The sequence below is a fragment of the Apodemus sylvaticus genome, chromosome 8, assembly GCF_947179515.1.
Source record: "Apodemus sylvaticus chromosome 8, mApoSyl1.1, whole genome shotgun sequence".
Classification (NCBI taxonomy): Eukaryota; Metazoa; Chordata; class Mammalia; order Rodentia; family Muridae; genus Apodemus; species Apodemus sylvaticus.
In genome coordinates, this window is record NC_067479.1 from 5,683,576 (window position 1) to 5,703,439 (window position 19,864).

A 19,864-nucleotide genomic window follows, 5' to 3' on the forward strand; every position below is an offset into this window, starting at 1 on the left:
AGGGAAAGAGGAAATGATGTAATTATATAATAATCTCTAAAAACAAAAACTATATCTCTTAGAAGTGTTATGGGCTATGAATTGAGTGGTTTTCTTCTGAAAAGTGTGACAGAAGGTGAGTCATTTACTTTATCTCCAAATTAATTGAAAGTTAGCACCTCCAGGGACAACAGAGTCCATGATACAAGTATAAACATCACACCAAGTGTGAGTTCTCATTGGCTTTTTGCTCTTCTTCCAACACTCAGCCCATACAAGGACTCTCACACACCTGTGGGTCTCATCCATGCAATCTGTCACCCTAGCACTGACCAGCAAGTGCTATGCCATACCTCTGACAAGCATCTCCTAACCACACCAAAACTGCTCTGCTAACAGATCATTACTGTAATGATTGTAGAAGATGTTTCTCTCTGTTCTAAAATCACTTCCTGCTTTCTTTACAATTAGCTTTGTCTGTACAAAACAGCACAGCAGATCCTCTCCTCCTACATCAACTCCAGTAAAGAAGTATGGTCTGAGTTCCCCTTCATGATGTACCAACCTAAAGATGTAGTTTATCTCCTCCATATAAAAGGACAGAAATAAAAGTATCAATTTTATGGGTGCTGGAGAGATGACTCAGCAGTTTAACTCATTTGCTGCTCTTACAGAGGACGCAAGTTCAGTTCCCGGTACCCTCACAAGGCAGCTCACAACTGCTTGTAAATCCAACCCCAGGAGATCTGACAATTTATTCTGGCTCTGCGGGCACCTGTACTCACCACACATATGAATGTGCATGCACACATACATATATACACTAAATATTAAAAAAAAAAAACAGTTTTAGGATCATTTTCTCAAAAAGGTAAAACAACAGAAAAACACAAAAACATTTTGAACGTAATCATACAAATCTCCTGAATGGGGTAAATGCCTCCCCATTTATAGGTCTAAATAAAAGTATGCATTTAGATCAGTCTTTTATGTCATGTTATTTCCTATTTTAAAAGAAGTTGGTCATTACTTTAGCAAGTTGGAGAGCTGAGTGTGTATTTTCAGTTTCGACTTTATCTTTGTCATTCCTGGATTTTGAAACTCTATAAAAGCTGAATAATGCATCCATTGCATTTCCAAAGTCCAACTTCACTTCCCTTTCTATTTTATATTAAAAGCCTTGCCAACCTACATGTAGATTTAGTTTGTATACTACTTCATACTATGCAGAGTACCTCTATGTCTCTTTTCTTAACTCAAGCAACACTAACATAGAGAAGGACCCACGTAGGTTTAGCTAAATGGCTTAATAATTTGCTAAATAAAGTTAGACTTCCTTACTTTCATTTGTCCATTAATTCAGACATTGGTTTGAAGCCCAACACTTAAAACCATGGTTGTTGAATTTCAAATTTGCAACTTTTTATAAGATACAATTCTTTCCTCCTAATCTAAATTATACTGTGTAAAAATTCTCTTACCCATTGAGTAATTTAATTTCTGCAACTTAACTCTCTTTGAATTTCCAAAGGATCTCAGACTGTTGAAAATCTGAGTGATTCAGTTGGTGACTGTCAAGATATGATTCAATAACTCTCTGTCCAGGACAATAGTGTAGATAACCAGGGACGGCTCCTCTAATCCCTCCAAACTCATGATACATACAACTCAGGTGGGGTGTGGAGAGAAGAGGAAGGAGAGAAGAAAAAAGACGAGTGGAAGGAGGGGAGGAGGGGAGGAGAGGGGAGGGGAGAGAAGGGGACGGGAGGGGAGAGGAGGGGAGGGGAAGGGGAAGGGGGGTAAGGGGAAGGGGAGGTAAGGGGAAGGGAGAGGAGAGGAGAGGAAGAGAAGGGAGGAGAGGGGAAGGGAGGGGAAGGGAGGGGAGGGAAGGAAAGGGGAGGGGAGGGGGAAGGGGAGGTAAGGGGAAGGGGAGGTAAGGGGAAGGGAGAGGAGAGGAGAGGAGAGGAGAGGAGAGGAGAGGAGAGGAGAGGAGAGGAGAGGAGAGGAGAGAGACAAGAAGACAATTCCAATGTAGAATAGTAAACATCAAAAGTTGGGAAAAGTTGATCGGTATATATTGTATGCACAATTTGAAATATTATAGTGAGCTTCATTAGTATGTAAAACTGTTAAATTGAAGGAAGGAATGAGAGAGGGAAAGAAGGAAAGAAAGATGGAAGAAGGAAGGAGAAAAGGAAAGGTGTGTGACTTCAGGCAAGTGCTGGTGTCATAGATCAGTGGTAAAGCATCACGCCAAGCACGTGAAAGGCGTGGACTCTGACCCCAGCACCAGAAAAGGAAAGAAAAGACATTCAAACCTGGAGCACAACATACCTAGAGAACAGTAAAGTACTAATGAACAACGTGCACAAGTACATACCCTAAATATAACGGTGGTCTGCCCACACACATTCCCTTAGGAGAAAGTTTCAAAGCGTCCAGCCTGTTTCAGGCCACTCTAGTAAGTCAACTAGTTCCGTGTATCATTAGTCATTGATGACTTGCTCGTGAAAGTGCAGAGACAGCACTACCACAGACCTAACACAATGAATATCTTAGTAGAAAGAAATTAACAAATGATTTGTTACAGATCAATAGGTGTTGAAGAGAAAATTACAACGATAGTAAAGCTTAAATAATTTATACACCATATTGATTTTTTCATTATATTAATTATTCTGTATAGCACACATAAGGAACTCAGGGAATAAAACCTTCAAAGCAAAGAGATTTATCTGCAGTGAAGTTTAGGTTCCAACCTAAATGTAAAAGGCAAACAGTGTACCTTGATAGTCACAAATATTTCATGTTAATAAACTCAATACTTCCAATGCACCTAAATTCCTCCATGTTGTTAAAAGTTCTCCTACACAGACACATTTTATGGATACCATTGGAAATAGCAATAAAGAAATCTTAGCAAAAATATTAGAAATAGATGTCAGAGCAGGTGTTGGCAAGGATGTGGAGAAAGAAGAACACTCCTTCACTGCTGGTGGGATTGCAAGCTGGTACAACCACTCTGAAAATCAGTCTTGCGGCTCCTCAGAAAACTGGGCACGACACTTTCAGAGGACCCTGTTATACTACTTCTGGCCATATACCCAGAGGATTCCTCAGCATGCAATAAGGACACATGCTCCACTATGTTCATAGCAGCCTTATTTATAATAGCCAAAAGCTGGAAAGAACCCAGATATCCCTCAGTAAAGGAATTGATACAGAAAATGTTGTATATATACACAATGGAGTACTATTCAGCAATTAAAAACAATGAATTCATGAAATTCTTAGGCAAATGCTTGGAACTGGAAAATACCATCCTAAGTGAGGTAACCCAATCACAAAAGAACACACATGGAATGCAGTCACTGATAAGTGGATATTAGCCCAGAAGCTCTGAATACCCAAGACACAATTCACATATCAAATCATTCCCAAGAAGAAGGAAGGAGAGGGCCCTGGTCCTGGAAAGGCTTGATGCAGCATTGTAGGAGATTACTAGGACAGAGAAGTGGGAGGGGGGTGATTGGAGAATGGGTGGAGGGAAGAGGGCTTATGGGACATATGGGGAGGGGGCAACCAGGAAAGGGGAAATCATTTGGAATGTAAACAAAGAATATAGAAAATTTAAAAAAGAACAAAAAATTTTTTAAAAAATAGATGTTAGGCTTGGAATACTTCCATCATCTTGGCACTGGGGCCAGAGGCAGGAGGACAGTGAGCTGAAGGCCACCTAGGGAGGTCTTCTCTCAAGCAAGCATACAAAAATTAGAAACAGGATACCTATGAAGCCACCTCTCAGATTGTGTATGTGGGCAGTTTCATAAGCAACAGGTGAGGCTCTGTGAGGAAGAAAGAGTCCCTGACACCTTGTTTAGAGTTTTTTAAGTAGCTGGACGAAAATACAGTTCATCCAGTACTTAGAACAAGGAACTTAAAACCGATAGGTTGTATGGCAGCAGAAGTCACTTCCCAAGGCAAGTTTACCATGATAAGAAGCAATGGTCTGAATGACCATTGGTCATTCCTTATTTCCAGGATGCTCAGACTCAAGCTGAGTCAGAAAGCAGTGAGGGACAGAGCATGAGGGGATGCTGGGTACAGAAAGGCAGTGATTGCTGCTCTGCTCTCCACTGACGGCTCAACACCCTTCCTGTGGATAGGAGGACAGGACACGCACAAGGTTCCCAATAGGAGTATGTGTATGGCTATCCAATTGGATGTTAGTTTTACCATCTACAAATAGTAAGAGTTTGTTCATGGCATTTGACTCTCAGACATAAAGCAATAACTACATGGTTCCCGTGCCTACTAATTTTAGTTTTAAACCTTCCAGAGTTTAATGCTAGAATATTTTTAATTTGTTTTTAATTAGTATACAAAGTAACAGATTTACTTATAGCCTTCTCCTTCTTATTTAGCTCTAGTTGATTACACACACATGCACACACACGCACAGGCACACACGTGCACATGAACACATACATCTCCCCAGCTGCCCCCAGGGGTATGCTTGTTTTTACTTTAACATCACGTGACTCTCCTCTGCTCTCTTCACTAAAGCATCTTTAGACCCATGTCATGGGCCACTACCTAGTGCTTTGGCCTTTACCCACAGCTATTCGCACACTAATACAAGTTCTTTTATAATAGTTTGCCTAGAAACATTCTGGAATGTTTACCTTAAAAAATAACATGCCTCCTGCAAATACACGCAGCTACATTTCAGAAGCCTTTGAAAATTAAAAGTGAAGAAATTGAGATAATTTCAGATGACATTTCTATGTCTCCCTCTCTTCTCCTCCTCTTCTACCCCTCCTTTCCCTCACCCCCGCCCCAATGTTTCTTAGAAAGAATGCTCATAAATGTTAGTCTGAAGATTTTAATGCTCATGAAAGACAGTGTAAGCAACAGTGAGCATTCAATCCCATAAACACAATTTTTGCACACTACAGCCACTTTTGCACACTGCCTGTCAGGCTTTCTCTAATATTGCCCTATAACTCTAAATATATAAAATGCCGCACACAGGTATAATATAAAATGGTGCCTACTGTGCATCCTAACACAGAGGTAACAGCTCAAATCTGTCACCAGCTGGCTCAGGTGCATGCAAATTAGCATGATATTTATTTGTTTGTTTGTTTGTTTTGGCAAATGTCTCTGCAGTGACTTTCCTTTTGTAAAGGTCCCTTTTCCACTCTCACCATCATTTAAGTGCATACTGTGTTCTGTGCAGATACGCGTGCAATACAGCTATCTGTTCTTTGTCTCATTCAATGACAAAAGCAGCGGCATCCATAAAACAATGAAGAAACTTCAAACAATTCGAAGATGCTCTCCAAGTTTGGCCTTTCTGTCTCTGAAACTCTGAGTTCATTTCCATCCTTCTCTGTTTCAAGAGAGTCCATGTAACAGATCAACTAGATCCTGTGCCTGTCAGCTTCTAAGGAGAGTCACTCAGTGGAAGACAACGGGGCAAGATGGGCAGGCAGGAGGAGAGAGTGGTCAGACATATCCTCCCAATTCTTACCTTTCTCTGCCTTGATCAGGTCAACAATTCCAGCAGAAGGAGATTTCTTATCTCCTTCTTGTACATATACCTCCTCTTAGGTTTCTCCCATTGAGGCAGTAGATCCTGTTAATTACCACCATCAAACAGATATGAAAACATCAGTCTTCCCAGTTGCTACTTCATATCCAGTTGGTATCCATTTGGGCTAACAATCTTTCTTTGTTGTTAATTAAAAGGGTCCTGGAGGTCCCAGGTCCTTCCCTTTAAAATCCCTTTACTAATAAAGCCAGCCATGCTGTGAAATTGCAATATGTTGCAAAAGAAAACTTATTTGTTAATAAATACACAGCAGCAGCATTTAAATCAGTAGCCTGTTGGATAGCTTGTAGCCTCTTATAAGTACACAAAAGAGGCAGAGAGCCATCGCATACAAGACAAAGTTCTGTCTTCTCCACTCAACTTTGCCTCCCTTCTGCTTCCATTTTCTTTGGTTCACCATCTCGACTACTTTGGTCTTTCTTCCTCTGTCACCATTTGCAGTCCACACCATCACTCTGCTCTTTTCTCCTTCCCATATGACCTTGATCTTTCTGAAATATGGGTGTCTTCTCAGATTGCCATCTACCCACAAAGTTCTAACTCTTTAAAAAAATATGTTTGCATTTCTTTACTTGTCTAGTATTGTTTTAGACATAAACCATAAAAATTCTACAGGTTTCTAATTGTGGTCCATCAAATAGGCTTGTAATTACATAAGCCAGAATCTTGAATTCTTTGGAATAATAGCCTGTAAATTTAATAAATAAATGCCAAATCAAAGTGATTGACATTCTTGTGTTCCTAAGAAATTAAAATGCATGGCCTGACAAAAATCCACAGTGTTAGATCAAGGGTTCTTAAAACAAATGACAGTACTTACCAATAAAAGCATGGTTAGATATTAATAATAGCAATGAACTAAAAATATTTATGTGCCCACAGGCAACTAATTCAATTTCACTGCAGGAATTTTTCATGTATGAATTTAATTGTGTATGTTTAAACATTTTATTGCTATTTCATTAATTTCCCATTAGAAAAAAAGCAGTATGCTTGGGGAAAAACACTTCACTTTTCCATTTAACTAAGTACCCACTGAGTATCCTTAGTGCCCTACGAGTCAACATTTACTTTTATCTTCTATGGCCATTTCTTTTGAATCACAACTTATCAGTAAACTTCTATATTATTTAGATAAAGATTCCAGACTCCAAAAGGATACCATAGGTTTCACTTTTGTTTCATCTTTACACAATATAGGATGTCTTGATATGACTTCCTAACTCTGTCCCTAACTCTGTTCTAAGAGCACCATATGGGTTATTAAGGCTTAGATCATAATGTGATATATTACACTCTCACCACTCCCAGTTTTGATTTTCCAGAACAGAGAGGGAATGCAGAACTTGAAAACCCAATGAATGCAGAGATTGATAACCCAGTGTCACATAACAAGAGACTGGACCACATTAAAATCCCTGGCATTTGCCTTTGGGATCTACACTCTCAAACTTTAGGTATATCAATGAATAAGACAGCACCACTGTTCTCAGCCACTAGAAGCTTCTCATTGGATTCCTCCAGTTTATCTTGAGGACGTTTTCCATATTCATTATCTCTTCCATTGGTCCTGCAACATCACATTCTCTAACCAGACCAACCCAGCTCAGATTCTGCTATCTGGTTTGGCCAGCACTGATCACAAGTCAAAATACATAGGATTATGTAGTCCTCTGTCCTCTACCTATCCTCTTAGTTCAACATGATTTATTTCTAAACTAAAAATATATAATGAAATAACATTTCCAAAATTTAGTGTATCTTTGTGTTCCCAGATGAATCTCTGATGTCTCTTTTATATGAGGAGAATCTTCCAGAAATAGTACAGTAAGCTTTATCTTTCTTTCCTTCCTACAAAGAGAATATTTCATGTATTGTATGAATGCATCACCTATCAATTAAAAAGCCTATAGCTTAGGTAGGAAAGAGGCAGGACATCGGAGAGAGAAAAAGGATTCTGGGATAGAGTGGGGCAGGATATTTGATAGGAAGATGTAAGGAGACAGATGCAAGGTACCTGAGAACAGCTATGTGGCAAAAATATGTAGGTCATAATAAATAGAATATTTTAAATCATATCTAGTCCGAGAAGAGCCTAGCTATATGGTGAAGGTATTTCTAAATAAAATTTGAGTGTACATCTCATTTCTGGGAGCATGGGGCTGGGAGGAAGAACCAGGGTCTAACTTCTATAAACTGGTGCCCAATGTGGGACCCACAACCTGATTGAGCTCACCAGGCAAGAGAGGTCTGGTCTCTTTAAAATAAAAATATAAGTAAAATAATAATGACGATGATGATGATGATAAGTAATCAAATAAATGAAAGGACAAAAACAGACCAAAGCCAAAGCTTCCCAGAAGAACACAAGATGAATGTCTGAGAAGGAGATTTTTTAACCAAGGAACAAGAACCTGCAGAGAGACTGTATGGAAAGAGAATTTTTTAAAAGAAGCCCCCACTAAACCTTAAAACAAAACACAGAAGTTGGGGCTTCTCCTGTGGGCAAAGCACAGTGGTGGCCAGGCAAGGGGACAGACCCGCAGCTGGTACAGCGGCTGATGGCAAAAGCCCATGGGTATTTCCCAGAGACAACAATTGTGGGGGAATTCACTTTAGGTTCTCCCACGCTTCACATGGTATGTAAGCTCAGTCCTGGCCTATTGGGAATAATGCTCTGAGCTCACAGCTTGTAAAAACTCAGCTCTAGCTTGGCTGCTGCAGCCAAAATTGGATGGAAGGTCAAAATGCTTCTTCCTGTAAATAAAGGGATGGGGGGGTATGTCCAGGCTCAAAACATCATCCGATCTAAATAACAGCAGACACAGGAAACAGAGGCAAGCAGGTCTCCATTAATTCTAGACCAGCCTGGCCTACACAATAAAGTTATGGTGGGACCCTCAGCTGATAAATATGGCCACTTACAAATGAAAGTTTAAAATTCAAAATGTCACATTTTTCTTAAGAATACTATGTAGGTTTTTGCTTAATAATAAATAGAAATGTCCTTAATAATTTAAAAAAATAAATAGGCATCAATCTTGAATTTATATTAAGAGAAAGAGAAAGATAAGTGTATTTATCCACATAGATATTAATCTCCAAAGAAGACAGAAAGAAATGGGAATTGATATAAATGTTTTCAAGAATACATAGATAATAATTAAATAAATCCAGGCCTTTTATCTTAATACTTAGGAGACAAAGGCAATAACAGACAGGTTTCTTGTGAGTTCGAGACCAGCTTAATCTACAGAGCAAATCCAAGTCAGCCCAAGCTATACAGAGAAACCCTGTGTTGATTAATGGTAATAATAATAATAATGCATTTTTAATTGTTCTAGTTATTTTAAATTATGAAAATGAAGGTGGCTATAAGTTCTATGGTTGAGATGGTATTTCAAATCCTCTATGAGAGAGGTCAGAATAAAACAGACTTTTAATGACTTCAGACTGCCAAATAAAAGACATGCTATGTTAGAAGAAAGGCTCTGGGTTTGTGTTAATAGGAAAGAAAAAGAGAGTTTGGACTCCTTCCAAAATAATAAAGATTATATTTGATAGAGGAAGACCCCATGAAGATTTGGACTTCAGACAGGAACAAAGAAATCAAGAAGACCAAACAGGGCAGGTAACATGATTTGCAGATCCCTCTACATGGGAACAGCCCTAACCTGGCTGGGATATAAAAATGTTTCTAACAAGAATGTCAAGTATACACAGCCAGTGGATCTTGTTGGCTCCAGTGTCCTCAGGGCTCACTATGCCGTCCTCTCGTGAATGGAGAATGATACTGCAGTTTGATTATATGATCCAACTAACTTCTAAATAAAAACAGTTGTCTTTCACTTGCTCAAACAAAGAGCAAGAGATCATTCTTAACTGATCTGCGCACCTGCGTGCCCCAAACAAATGTCTTCTTAGCACGATGTATCGCTCATAGGTTTGTACATTGAAGATCAGAAGACCAGGAGGGCAACCCGGACAGGGTTCGCCCTCAAGGATGCTGAGATTGCTGAGACCTGCTGTTCCAGTTCCCCGATCGATCCTGCCTCAAACTGATGCTGTTTCCAGAGACCTGCTTCCAGAACAGCTTCAGAAAGGACTGCTGATCCCAGATGACTTTGGTTATATCCTTCAGACTGTTGCAGTTGGGGCTTCAATTAAGTCCTGAACTTTCTCAATACATAGAGACTGAACAACAAATGCTACAGCTAGCTTTCTTAAGACCATTTTTCTAATTTTCTTGAGCCCCAAACAGGAATTCTTCACCCCAATTCAACATCAGGCAATTATAAGAAGACCATCGTCCCAGTCCCTTAAGTTGGGGTGGATAGTTTTGGTCATTTTATGAATTATGGATGTGTTGTCATTTTAGGGGATGACCTACAATAATTATGGTCTTGGGCATGTAGCAAACTAAATAGGAGTTAGATTCAGGAATTTCTTTTCTCTTTCCTTTCCTTTTCTCTAACTTTTTGTATTTCTTCCTCAGGTAAGGGAAAGAGGTTGAGAAGAAAAAGGAAGGATATAAAAATATTATAAGAGGTTAGGCAAACAGGTAGATTATTGAATCTACTCCTAAACAAAAAAAAAAACCAATTTATACCCATGATCTTACACTGGTAGATCTTTATATTTTGATGCAGAATTGAGGTTATATGTTGATTCATTGGCATCAAATTTTGTATATTGATACAGGTTTAAAGTTTTCATTGGTATAAATCTTTATATTTGATATAAAATTTAAGGTTTTGTTACAACATAATGAATATTATATTTCAACTCCTAAATAGGTACTGTGCCTATGTAACTCATTTAAAAAATACAAGTCATGAACTATTATGGATAGTGAAAATACAAATTATAGGATAGGTTAAAAATACGAATTAGTAGTCAGATAGTCATTCACATGGTTATATTAGATACCAGTTTAATTAATTACAAAAAATATTTTAAAGGTTAATAATAAAGAATGTTTGACAATTCAGATATGCTATAAATAAACAGCCTTCAAAGCCTCAGAGATCCACAGAAAATGGCATTTAAATTATTTCATTATTAAAAGATCTTTTGACGATGAGACAGGTCTGCTCCTGAAAGTATCCCCAGTCCGCTTGAAAGAAGAGGTTGAACATCAATAGCCTCCATATGGAGTTACCAATTATAGGTCAATTACCAAGCTCTGCCAAGACACAGTAAGCAAGGCCTTCATAATCCCTGCTTCACGAAAAATCTGTCAGATATCCGGGCCCAGAAGGCTAACGATGAATGCTCCGATGCTATAAATATTGGGGACTGTCCAATCAATCAGCTATCTCTGTTACTTCTTAAGTTTTGGAAGCTACATTCTTGTGCTTCCTTCATATTTAGGTAATATTTACTCCTCAGATCTCTAATGGGGTTGAAGACTAAATATTTATGGTCTCACAATTAAACTTAGTTGTTTAAGATATAAGAAGATGTTCTAGATCTAAGAAGATATTTTTTAGATAGTAATACAAATTAAGATAGAATTTGAGTTAGGTTATAAGACTTTAAATAGGATAGATAATAGAAATTATTCCTCAATTGCCAAATACTATGTACTGGACATTGTCAATGTATACCATACCTTATAGTTTTTATAATTGTTATACTGTATCCAATTTATATTTGAAAGAAACAGAACTGTTTATTGGACAAAAGAGGGGAATTGTAGAAAGAATACATTGGGTGTTGTATGGACGCATCACCTTTCAATTAAAAAGCCCATGGCCTTTGGCTTAGGCAGGGAATAGAGGTGGGACATCCAGGAAGCAGAAAGGATTCTAGGATAGAGTGAGTCGGGTTATCAGGTTATCTGATGGAAAGATGTGAAGAGATGAATGCAGGGCACCTGGGCATAGGTGACCAGCCATGGTTAAAGTAAATAGGATATTTTAGGTTATATCTAGTCAGAGAAGAGGGTAGCTATATGGCCTAGGTATTTCTAAATATATTTTGAGTCTGAGTCTTATTTCTGGGAGAATGGGGCTGAAAGGAAGAATAGGGTCTAACTTTACACTTTCCTTTTTTGTTTTGGTTTATCAGATGTAGCTAATTTGGATCTCAACTGCTAACAAGTAGAATTTACACCCAAAATAACAGTCATGAAGCTAAGTATCTGATAATTTTCTAAAGGACCACAGTCTTGTCAATTACACCATAATTTCTAAAGGCAAGCTAAAAGCAGGCATTTACTGAGCCTCTTCCATGGTTTAATCTCTGGTCTGAGCACTTAACGTGTGCTTTACAAAGCAACAGTATATCCCACAGGAAGATTAAAAACAAATAACATGCTCTAAGTTAACAACATTTGAGTACATTTCCTAACATATTATTAAATGTCCAGCTGTAACTGATATAAATTATCATGAGCCAATTAAAATCACCAGAGAATTTATCTACGATATACAACATCTAGCAAATTCAAATACAAGGTAAAAAGACTATATATACATATGAGTTTTCTGTTTAATTGCTTAAATAATAACTCTACCCAATAAAGTATTTTATAGCTCTTAAAGTCACATTAGGTTTTGACAGTCTCAAAATATTTAATTCATTATCAAGCCTATATAGCTTTCAAATGCCCTAAGTTGTGGTTGTTCTTAGTCAAAGTGAGATGATAATAATTAGCTCTGTAGAATCATAGAAGAGTCTAAAATTAAGCAAAACCACATTGTTGGCTAAATTTACCTATCTTCTAATTATCTCTCAAACATTTCTGTTTCTCTGAAGTTGAGCCTATCAAAAACCACACAGCAAGAGGGGAACAAGGAATACATCATCAATTACAACTGACTACTTGCAATTTATGACCTCACCACTCGAAAGACCAAACGTGTTTAACCTCTTCCTGACTTGTAGCAGATATTGGTGGTTCTAGGCAGGGAATTTGAAGGGAGCTTGTCATGAACAAGTTAAGTGGATATGGTACGCAGATAGGACAAATCCTTATCTGTTCAGTTTCACACTGCACACACACCTTGTGGTAACAAAATTAACCTTCTTGGCAGTTCAACCTTTTTAATTAGAAGAGACAGCAAACTGATTATGCTTTCTAAAGCAGTGCAGGCTATAATATTCTAGACTCTTAGAATCAGAGCACTGCAGAAGAGGTATATTTTAGCATGCTGTCTAAAGGCAAAACAGGATAAGGTTTCAAAGCAGGTTTGTCTGTTTGTTTCTTTGTTTTAGGACAAGTTGTGCTATGTTTTCCTATCTTCTTGTTTTGTATCTATTTAAAAAAAAAAAAAACAATGCTATTAGTGGGCCGCGCTGTTTTGGCCTTTGACTGTGTAAAACTGTCTCTTCTTTCCAATGTTACTTTACCTACAGTCCCTTGTAGAAATATTTACAAATGCCGGAGAGCTGACTGGCTCATTTATAAGCTCACTTGTTCTTTTCAGTTCATAATATAGAGAAGGAGAGAAGACACCTTAAATGCAGCTTAGATTTGAACCAAGGCTTCTTAAAGTAAAAGGCTGTCTTTTCCCAGGAAGGAATTTCATCGCCACGGTTAACCAGAAGCAGCTGAAGTGCCCTCTGCTGAGGACAAGACCACTTCACAGAGGCCACACTCATGGAAGACAGCTACATGTCTTATAAAATTCTTTCTCAAGTTGAAATCCCACCAGGACTCAGCCTAGCTCTACATCCGGGGTTAATACAAAACACGGCTCCCTCACCTTCCTCGCCTTCTCCTTTGGAGTACTGAAGGCAGCTCTAATGGCTCTCCTCATGTTCCCCATCTTCATGGTAAATATTACCAATGCCTTCAGCTGCTGTGATCGTGGCTTTCAGGTGCTGTCAGTCAAGATGAATTGCCATTTGCTTGGAAGCGTTACTTCAACTGAATGCAAAGAAGATGCCTGAAGGCGCCTTTCTTTCTCTTTTACTAAAGCCTGTGCTTGAACATTGAAGAGCCTGTGAGCTCCCTATAGCATCCTATTCTCTGACCACACACACACACACACACACACACACACACACACACACACACACACCATGGAAGTGGTTCTTTGGTACAAAGTGAGTCACAGAACCTTATCATCCTGACCACAGTGATTGGCTGAAAAGTAGTCACAAGGTCCAAGTGAAATTAACCAGAGTTAAGTTCTCCATGATTACAAATTGGAGCCCAGCAACATCCTGCTTACCTCTTTCCCAGAAAACATTTAGACATGAAAAACATCTTCCTGTCTCATGGACTGGGGTGCTTTCCTAGAATATACACAGGATGTGGGGAGTAAGATCCCATGTTTCCAGTCGTTGACAAAACCATCTCCACACTCTCCTGTTGTCTACTTTCATACATCAGTGATTCTCCTCGAATTGAAGTAGGCTTGTATCACCTGCAGCTCAGAATACTATCTAGTACCAAATCCATAGGACATCCACCATCCCAGTAGGATCATTAGAGCATGAGCAATGAAAGACAAAGACCCCCTCCTCATCCTACAGAAGGACGAGGTAGAGCATCTTCTAGCGTGGTATAAGAGAAGATGATACCCACTTATCAAGGTTAAAGCTACCTTTCCTAACAGGAAGGCTCACAGATGATTGACACTGCCCAAAACTCCATTCCCAGACTGTCAGAGCTCCTGACATATAAGTAAGACAGTCTTCTCCGTGACATATGGACAGAGAAGTTACAATAGTCAAAGCCCTGGATACCATGACAAAACAAAGACTTGAATCCCCAAAGGACACTGCAGGAACACTATCTCACCTTCTCAGTGTTAGAATGTTCATCGAAACTGGGGGGTGGGGGGTGGGGAGTGTTATCTCTGCATCTCTCTCTCTCTCTCTCTCTCTCTCTCTCTCTCTCTCTCTCTCTCTCTCTCTCTCTCTCTTTGGTTTTTCAAGACAGGGTTTCTCTGTATAGCTCTGGCTGTCCTGGAACTCACTCTGTAGACTAGGCTGGCCTCAAATTCAGAAACCCACCTGCCTCTGCCTCACAAGTGCTGGGATGAGGAGAGATTGCTCAGTGGTTAAAAGCACTGACTGCTCTTCCAGGGGTCCTGAGTTTAATTCCCAGCAACCACACATGGTGGCTCACAACCATCTGTAATGGGATCTAATGCCCTCTTCTGGTGTGTCTGAAGACAGCAACAGTGTACGCACATAAAACAAATAAAAAACAAGAGAATCCTTCTAAAAGACAGTGTCATACAGAGATAAAGGGGAGAAAACATGGTTAAAAGGAGCACAGACCCGGGAGAGTCCTTACTGGGGCTTGAGTTTGGAACCCCAGCACCTGTATAAAGCCAGATACCATAGCTGTAATTCCAGCATTCCTGTGGTAAGATGGAAGGCACAGACAGAAGAATCTTAAAAAACTCACAGGTCAGTCGGCCTGGCATAAGCACCTGCTAACAACAGACTTGACTCCACAAGGCAGAGGTGAAGACCTGACTGACACAATAGTTTGTTCTCTGGCCTGTACAAGCACCCCATGGCAGGCACATGCCCAACCCCTACCCCAACACTACACCCCCCCAACACACACACACACACACACACACACAGAGAGAGAGAGAGATTTAAAAAAAAAAGGAATGCACAAAACAGTGAGAAAGGATAACCCACTGAGAAAATAATGAAGGGGAAAACATCACATGCAAAAGAAGAAATCCTTAGTAAGATGATTTTAAAGAAAGAGAAGCCATCTTCCCACTGGTTTCTTATCCAGTCCCAACCATTGTCTGTGTCACATTGACCTTTGAACCACCCCTTCCAGGGCTATGAAATCCATGTGATGCATCCTTCAGTTCCCCATGTTCCCTCAGAGTTGGCTTTCCCTCTGCTGGCTCTAGTCCAAGCGTCCCTCCCTCTGCGCTCACTACCCAATTACACAGCTATTAAGTATTACGTACTATATACCAGCATATTGTACTATACATATATACTATGTTATGCATAGTATAGATTAGCTATTTAGTTCTCATAACAGCTATATAGGGCATCCTAAGTGATATTTACATTACAAAGTAGGGGAGAATGTGCGATTCAGACTCAGGAAGAGTGTAACTTACTCCTAGTATGGAGAACATGCGACATCCACTATCTTCCAACTCCAGAGTCTTACATTTACCCACTATGTGATCTACAAGGGCTTTGATCCTTAGGAGAAAGGGGAGGAGCTGCCAAGAGGGGACCAGAAACAGAGTGCCCAGGGAAATAAAACCAACAGGCGTTCCTTCGCAATTTTGCTTAGAGTCAGCCCTATTTGAAGTAGAGCCTTGTTCCCATTATGTAGCAATAGATTATCTGCCATTTTGCATTGTGGAAATGTACCCTCCATTATCCAGGCTAATCTTGTTGACTGTAGAATGCTGTACACAGACATTACAATGACAGACAACTAATTCAATCTTCTCTGCTAGCGAGATGCTACTATTAATGTCTCCTCGATTCCTTCCCCATAGCTTTTGATGCAGGGCGCTTCACATATATCACAGCTATTCCTTCCTACAGTATCTGGAAGGAAAGTAATTGAGACTCACTGGGGGGAAAGAGACAAGGTGGGAAGAAAGAAGGTTATACAACGCACCACGCAATGCCACAAAAACAGAAAGCGAAGCAAGCCCATGCATGGTGATGGCCCGATAACTTCTGGAGCAAAAAGAAATGGATGTTTATGATCCATGGGTAAATTGAGAACGTTATTTCCTTTAGGTAGAAGCCACATGTTTAAGTAGTTGAGATGGGATTGTCCTGTGTCAGAGAGTGCAAAGTGAGTGCACACCTCCTAGAGAAGATAACTCCATGTTGGGCCCTAACAGCAGGACCACCTCCCCACCCAGCCAAAACCCAACTACTTCACAGGTTCCATCCTCCTTCATACCTGCAAATCTTCATTTGTTCACTAAGACATTGCTCATATATATATATATATATATATATATATATATATATACACATAATATACATAATATATATAATATATTATATATATACACATATACATATATATACATATATACATAATATATATAATATATTATATATATATATATAATGTATATATATATTGGATTTGGTTTTTTCAAGACAGGGTTTCTCTGTATAGCCCTGGCTGTCCTGGAACTCACTTTGTAGACCAAGCTGGCCTCAAACTCAGAAATCCACCTGCCTCTGCCTCCCAGAATGCTGGGATCACAGGCGTGTGCCACCACCGCCCTGCTCTCTAATTTTTTTTTTTTAATACTGACACTCATTGACAGTCACCGGGGTTTTGATGTGCTAATGGAAGACTCCAGTTTTACTACAATGGACAAAAATGAAAGAGGCTCCCAAACTCTTTGGGAATCAACCAGGAATGTCTAACTTCTAGATCAAAGGCCACTCCATAGAGCAGAGACAATCTCACTGAAGTCACGTGCTGTGTGGTGGGGAGATTGAATACAATACTTAATTTAGAAGTTTTAAACTAAAACACAATGGTGGATTCTAAAATGGTGTATTATTAAAATATTTACAGGTGCAAACCCCTTCAGACACACTAAGGGAGAAAGACACCAGCTTCTTATTTGAACCAATTTCTATCAAACACAGGCAGGAGTAGCTGGGAGATATATCATTTAAAAACCTGCCAGAGTAAAAAGGAAAAAAATCCTATAATGAAAGTCTGCTCGTTCACAGAGAAATGAAGTAGAATTAGATGCCGCAATCACGGCAAATTTCAGAATCTGGGCAGTTTCCAGTAAATGAAGCTTTTCCATAATGTCCAATGCAGAAAGCTATCTGATATCAACATATTGAGCTGACTGTTTCGATTCCTATTTCCTTACACCAAATTGTTTGAAACCTTTGAGATAAAAACTTCAATAAAACTAGTGCTCTGATCTTTTAATATTTTATTCCCTTGAGCACGGCAGCTTAATCTCCAGATGGCAATGGGCAGACCGAGCAACCAACCATGTTCTTAAGCGAATGCTTCTCTCAGAGGACGGTAGTGTAAGCAGCCGCAATGGCAGCCGAGACTTCAAACTTTCTCAGTCCTCTGCTGTAAGCGGCTAGCGGTCCCCTTAGTTATTAGATCTCTGTATCCACTCAGCACACACCCAGGCACACAGTAGGCATTCAACAAGTAATGTTTAAATAGACCGTTGGAATGGCTTAAGGGGAAAGCGGTAGTCTTACGAAGAACTGCATGAGTACAAATCCTGGCATGGGGCAGCCCCAAGGACCATCTCCAGAATTAGGGTTATCACAGGGGAGCGCCTGTATTTGTTCCTGTACATCTTCAAAGCGGCATCAAGACGATTGTCCTCTAAGCTGGCAAGCAGCCGCCCAAGAGCCACTTATGAAGGGATTACGCTTCAGCCTTGCCATTCCTGGAAAACTCTATGTCTGCACTCCCAGCTCCCCTATTCTTCGGGTTTCCACCACATAATTTAAGTTCAAGACTGGACCTCTCTGGTTCAGCCCAGGCCCTCGACACCCTGGCTATTCCATAGCTGTTCTTGAGTGTGTGCTCCAAATACCTCACCACACAATGCTAGGCACTGCGCAGAATGCCTGCGCATCATCAGGAGGGCCGTGGACATGTCTGAAGGTGACAGGGGGTGGCAAGAAACAGTGACGCGTGGAAAAAGAAACCAACTCAAGACACACACACACACCTCCCTGCAGTATCCAGCGTTTTCTCACCCTTCACCCAAATTCTCGGTCCACCCTTTGGACACCGCTGCCAAACAGCGAAGAGACCGCGACATGGGACTGGCGGGGTCGGGACTCGGGGAAGGGAGTGGGGCTCGGGAAAGCAACAGACTCCTGACCCAACGGGACAGTACCTGGTGTGGCTGTGGTTGCGGGGACAATCCTTCTTCTCCATGATGGCTGGCACGCAGTTGGTGAGCTCGGTCCAGTCGGCATGCAGCCCGCAGCTCCAGCCGGTGGAGAAGCGAGAGAAGAGCCAGGTCTCCTTCTTGCCCGGCCGGTGGCAGGTGCACTTTTTCTGGCCAGCTTTGCAGCTGCATGGCTGCTCCAGACGAATGTTCTTCACCAGGTGCCGGCCGAACGTGGTGCCCCCGGTCTTCTGGATGTGCAGGAACACGATCACATCCCGCCCTTTGATGTTGAAGTCCACGAAGCGGGTCAGTTCCTTCAGGGTGAAGTTGAACCGCGGCACGAACCGGGGCAGGGAGCCGTTTTCGGGCGCCTCGGGGTCCGACTCCTCTTCTTCTTCTTCCTCCTCCTCCGGGTCCCCCGGATCCTCATCCTCATCCTCAGGAACCGCGACCCCGCGAGACTCCTCGGGCGGTCCCCGGGGTGGCGGTGGCAGCTGGGGCCGCCGCTCCCACTCATCTGGGGGTGCCTGTGCCCTTCGGGCAGGACTCGGGACAGGGGGCGGGCGGGCCTCCCTGGAGCGGAGCTGCTCCCCGAAGTTGGTGCAGGAGCTGGTGCAGGAAGGGGACACGTACTGGTACATGATGACCACGAAGAGGAGAGTGAGCACCGGCGTCAGCAGCCACTTGTTGAACCTTTCATCCATGGTCCCGCTCTCAGGCCGGCAGGTGAGGTGGCTGCGGCGGCAGCGGCGCGATCGGGCGCCTGCTCGGAAGTTTCGGGGACTCCGGGGCGCGGCTCGGAGCCCGCCGCTCCTCCATGCCCCTGCCGCCGAAGAGAGCGGCTGTCTGGCTGCCCCGCCGCACTCCGGGGCTGGCGGAGCCGGGGCCTAGCAGCGGAGCCGAGAAGACGGGCGCCGGCGCCGGCGGCTGTGGCGTGGGGCTCCTCGCGATCCCTGGGGCGCCGCGCTCCAGTCGGCTCCTCTTACACCCCGGCGCGGTGCTCTCAGGCGACACAGAGCATCCCGCCTCCAGGCGGTAGACGCTCAGGCGCTGCGGTGCAGGGTTCGGGTCCTGGACCTTCTCGGGGCAGCTGCGGTGGCGAGCACAAGAGCTGTATGAAGCTCTCCAGGGCGCGGACCAAGGGCGAAGGCTCCACCCGGCCCCGCAGCCCCAGCGGTCCGCCTGCACCGCGCCCCGCACCTTCGCCCGCGGGTCCCCTGGCGCCTGGAGCCCGCCGCAAGTTTGCAAAGCCGCCCCTCAGCAGCGGCGAGCAAGACGCCTCTGCGGAGCCGCCTCCCGGGCAAATCGCACTACTGCTCCGGGTCTGCCCGCCCAGGCGCATGCAACGCGCACACACTCGCTCACGCGGGCTGGCACCGCCACAACCGGCCAGCCAGTGTGACAGGAGCCCTGCTACCCGCAGCAAAAAAAAAAAACCTGCCCTAGG

General features: G+C 42.0%; 1 protein-coding gene across 1 annotated transcript in view; it reads right to left on the reverse strand.

Annotated features, from left to right (window-relative positions):
- The window catches only part of Hs6st3 (heparan sulfate 6-O-sulfotransferase 3), a 733,929-nt gene extending 714,667 nt beyond the window's left edge, over positions 1–19,262 (reverse strand). The window contains exon 1 of the mRNA XM_052190644.1: positions 18,421–19,262. Within this exon, the coding sequence (XP_052046604.1) occupies positions 18,421–19,121 (701 nt within the window). The 5' untranslated portion in view covers positions 19,122–19,262. The remainder of the gene's footprint in view (positions 1–18,420) is intronic.
- Between the last annotated feature and the right edge of the window lie 602 nt (positions 19,263–19,864).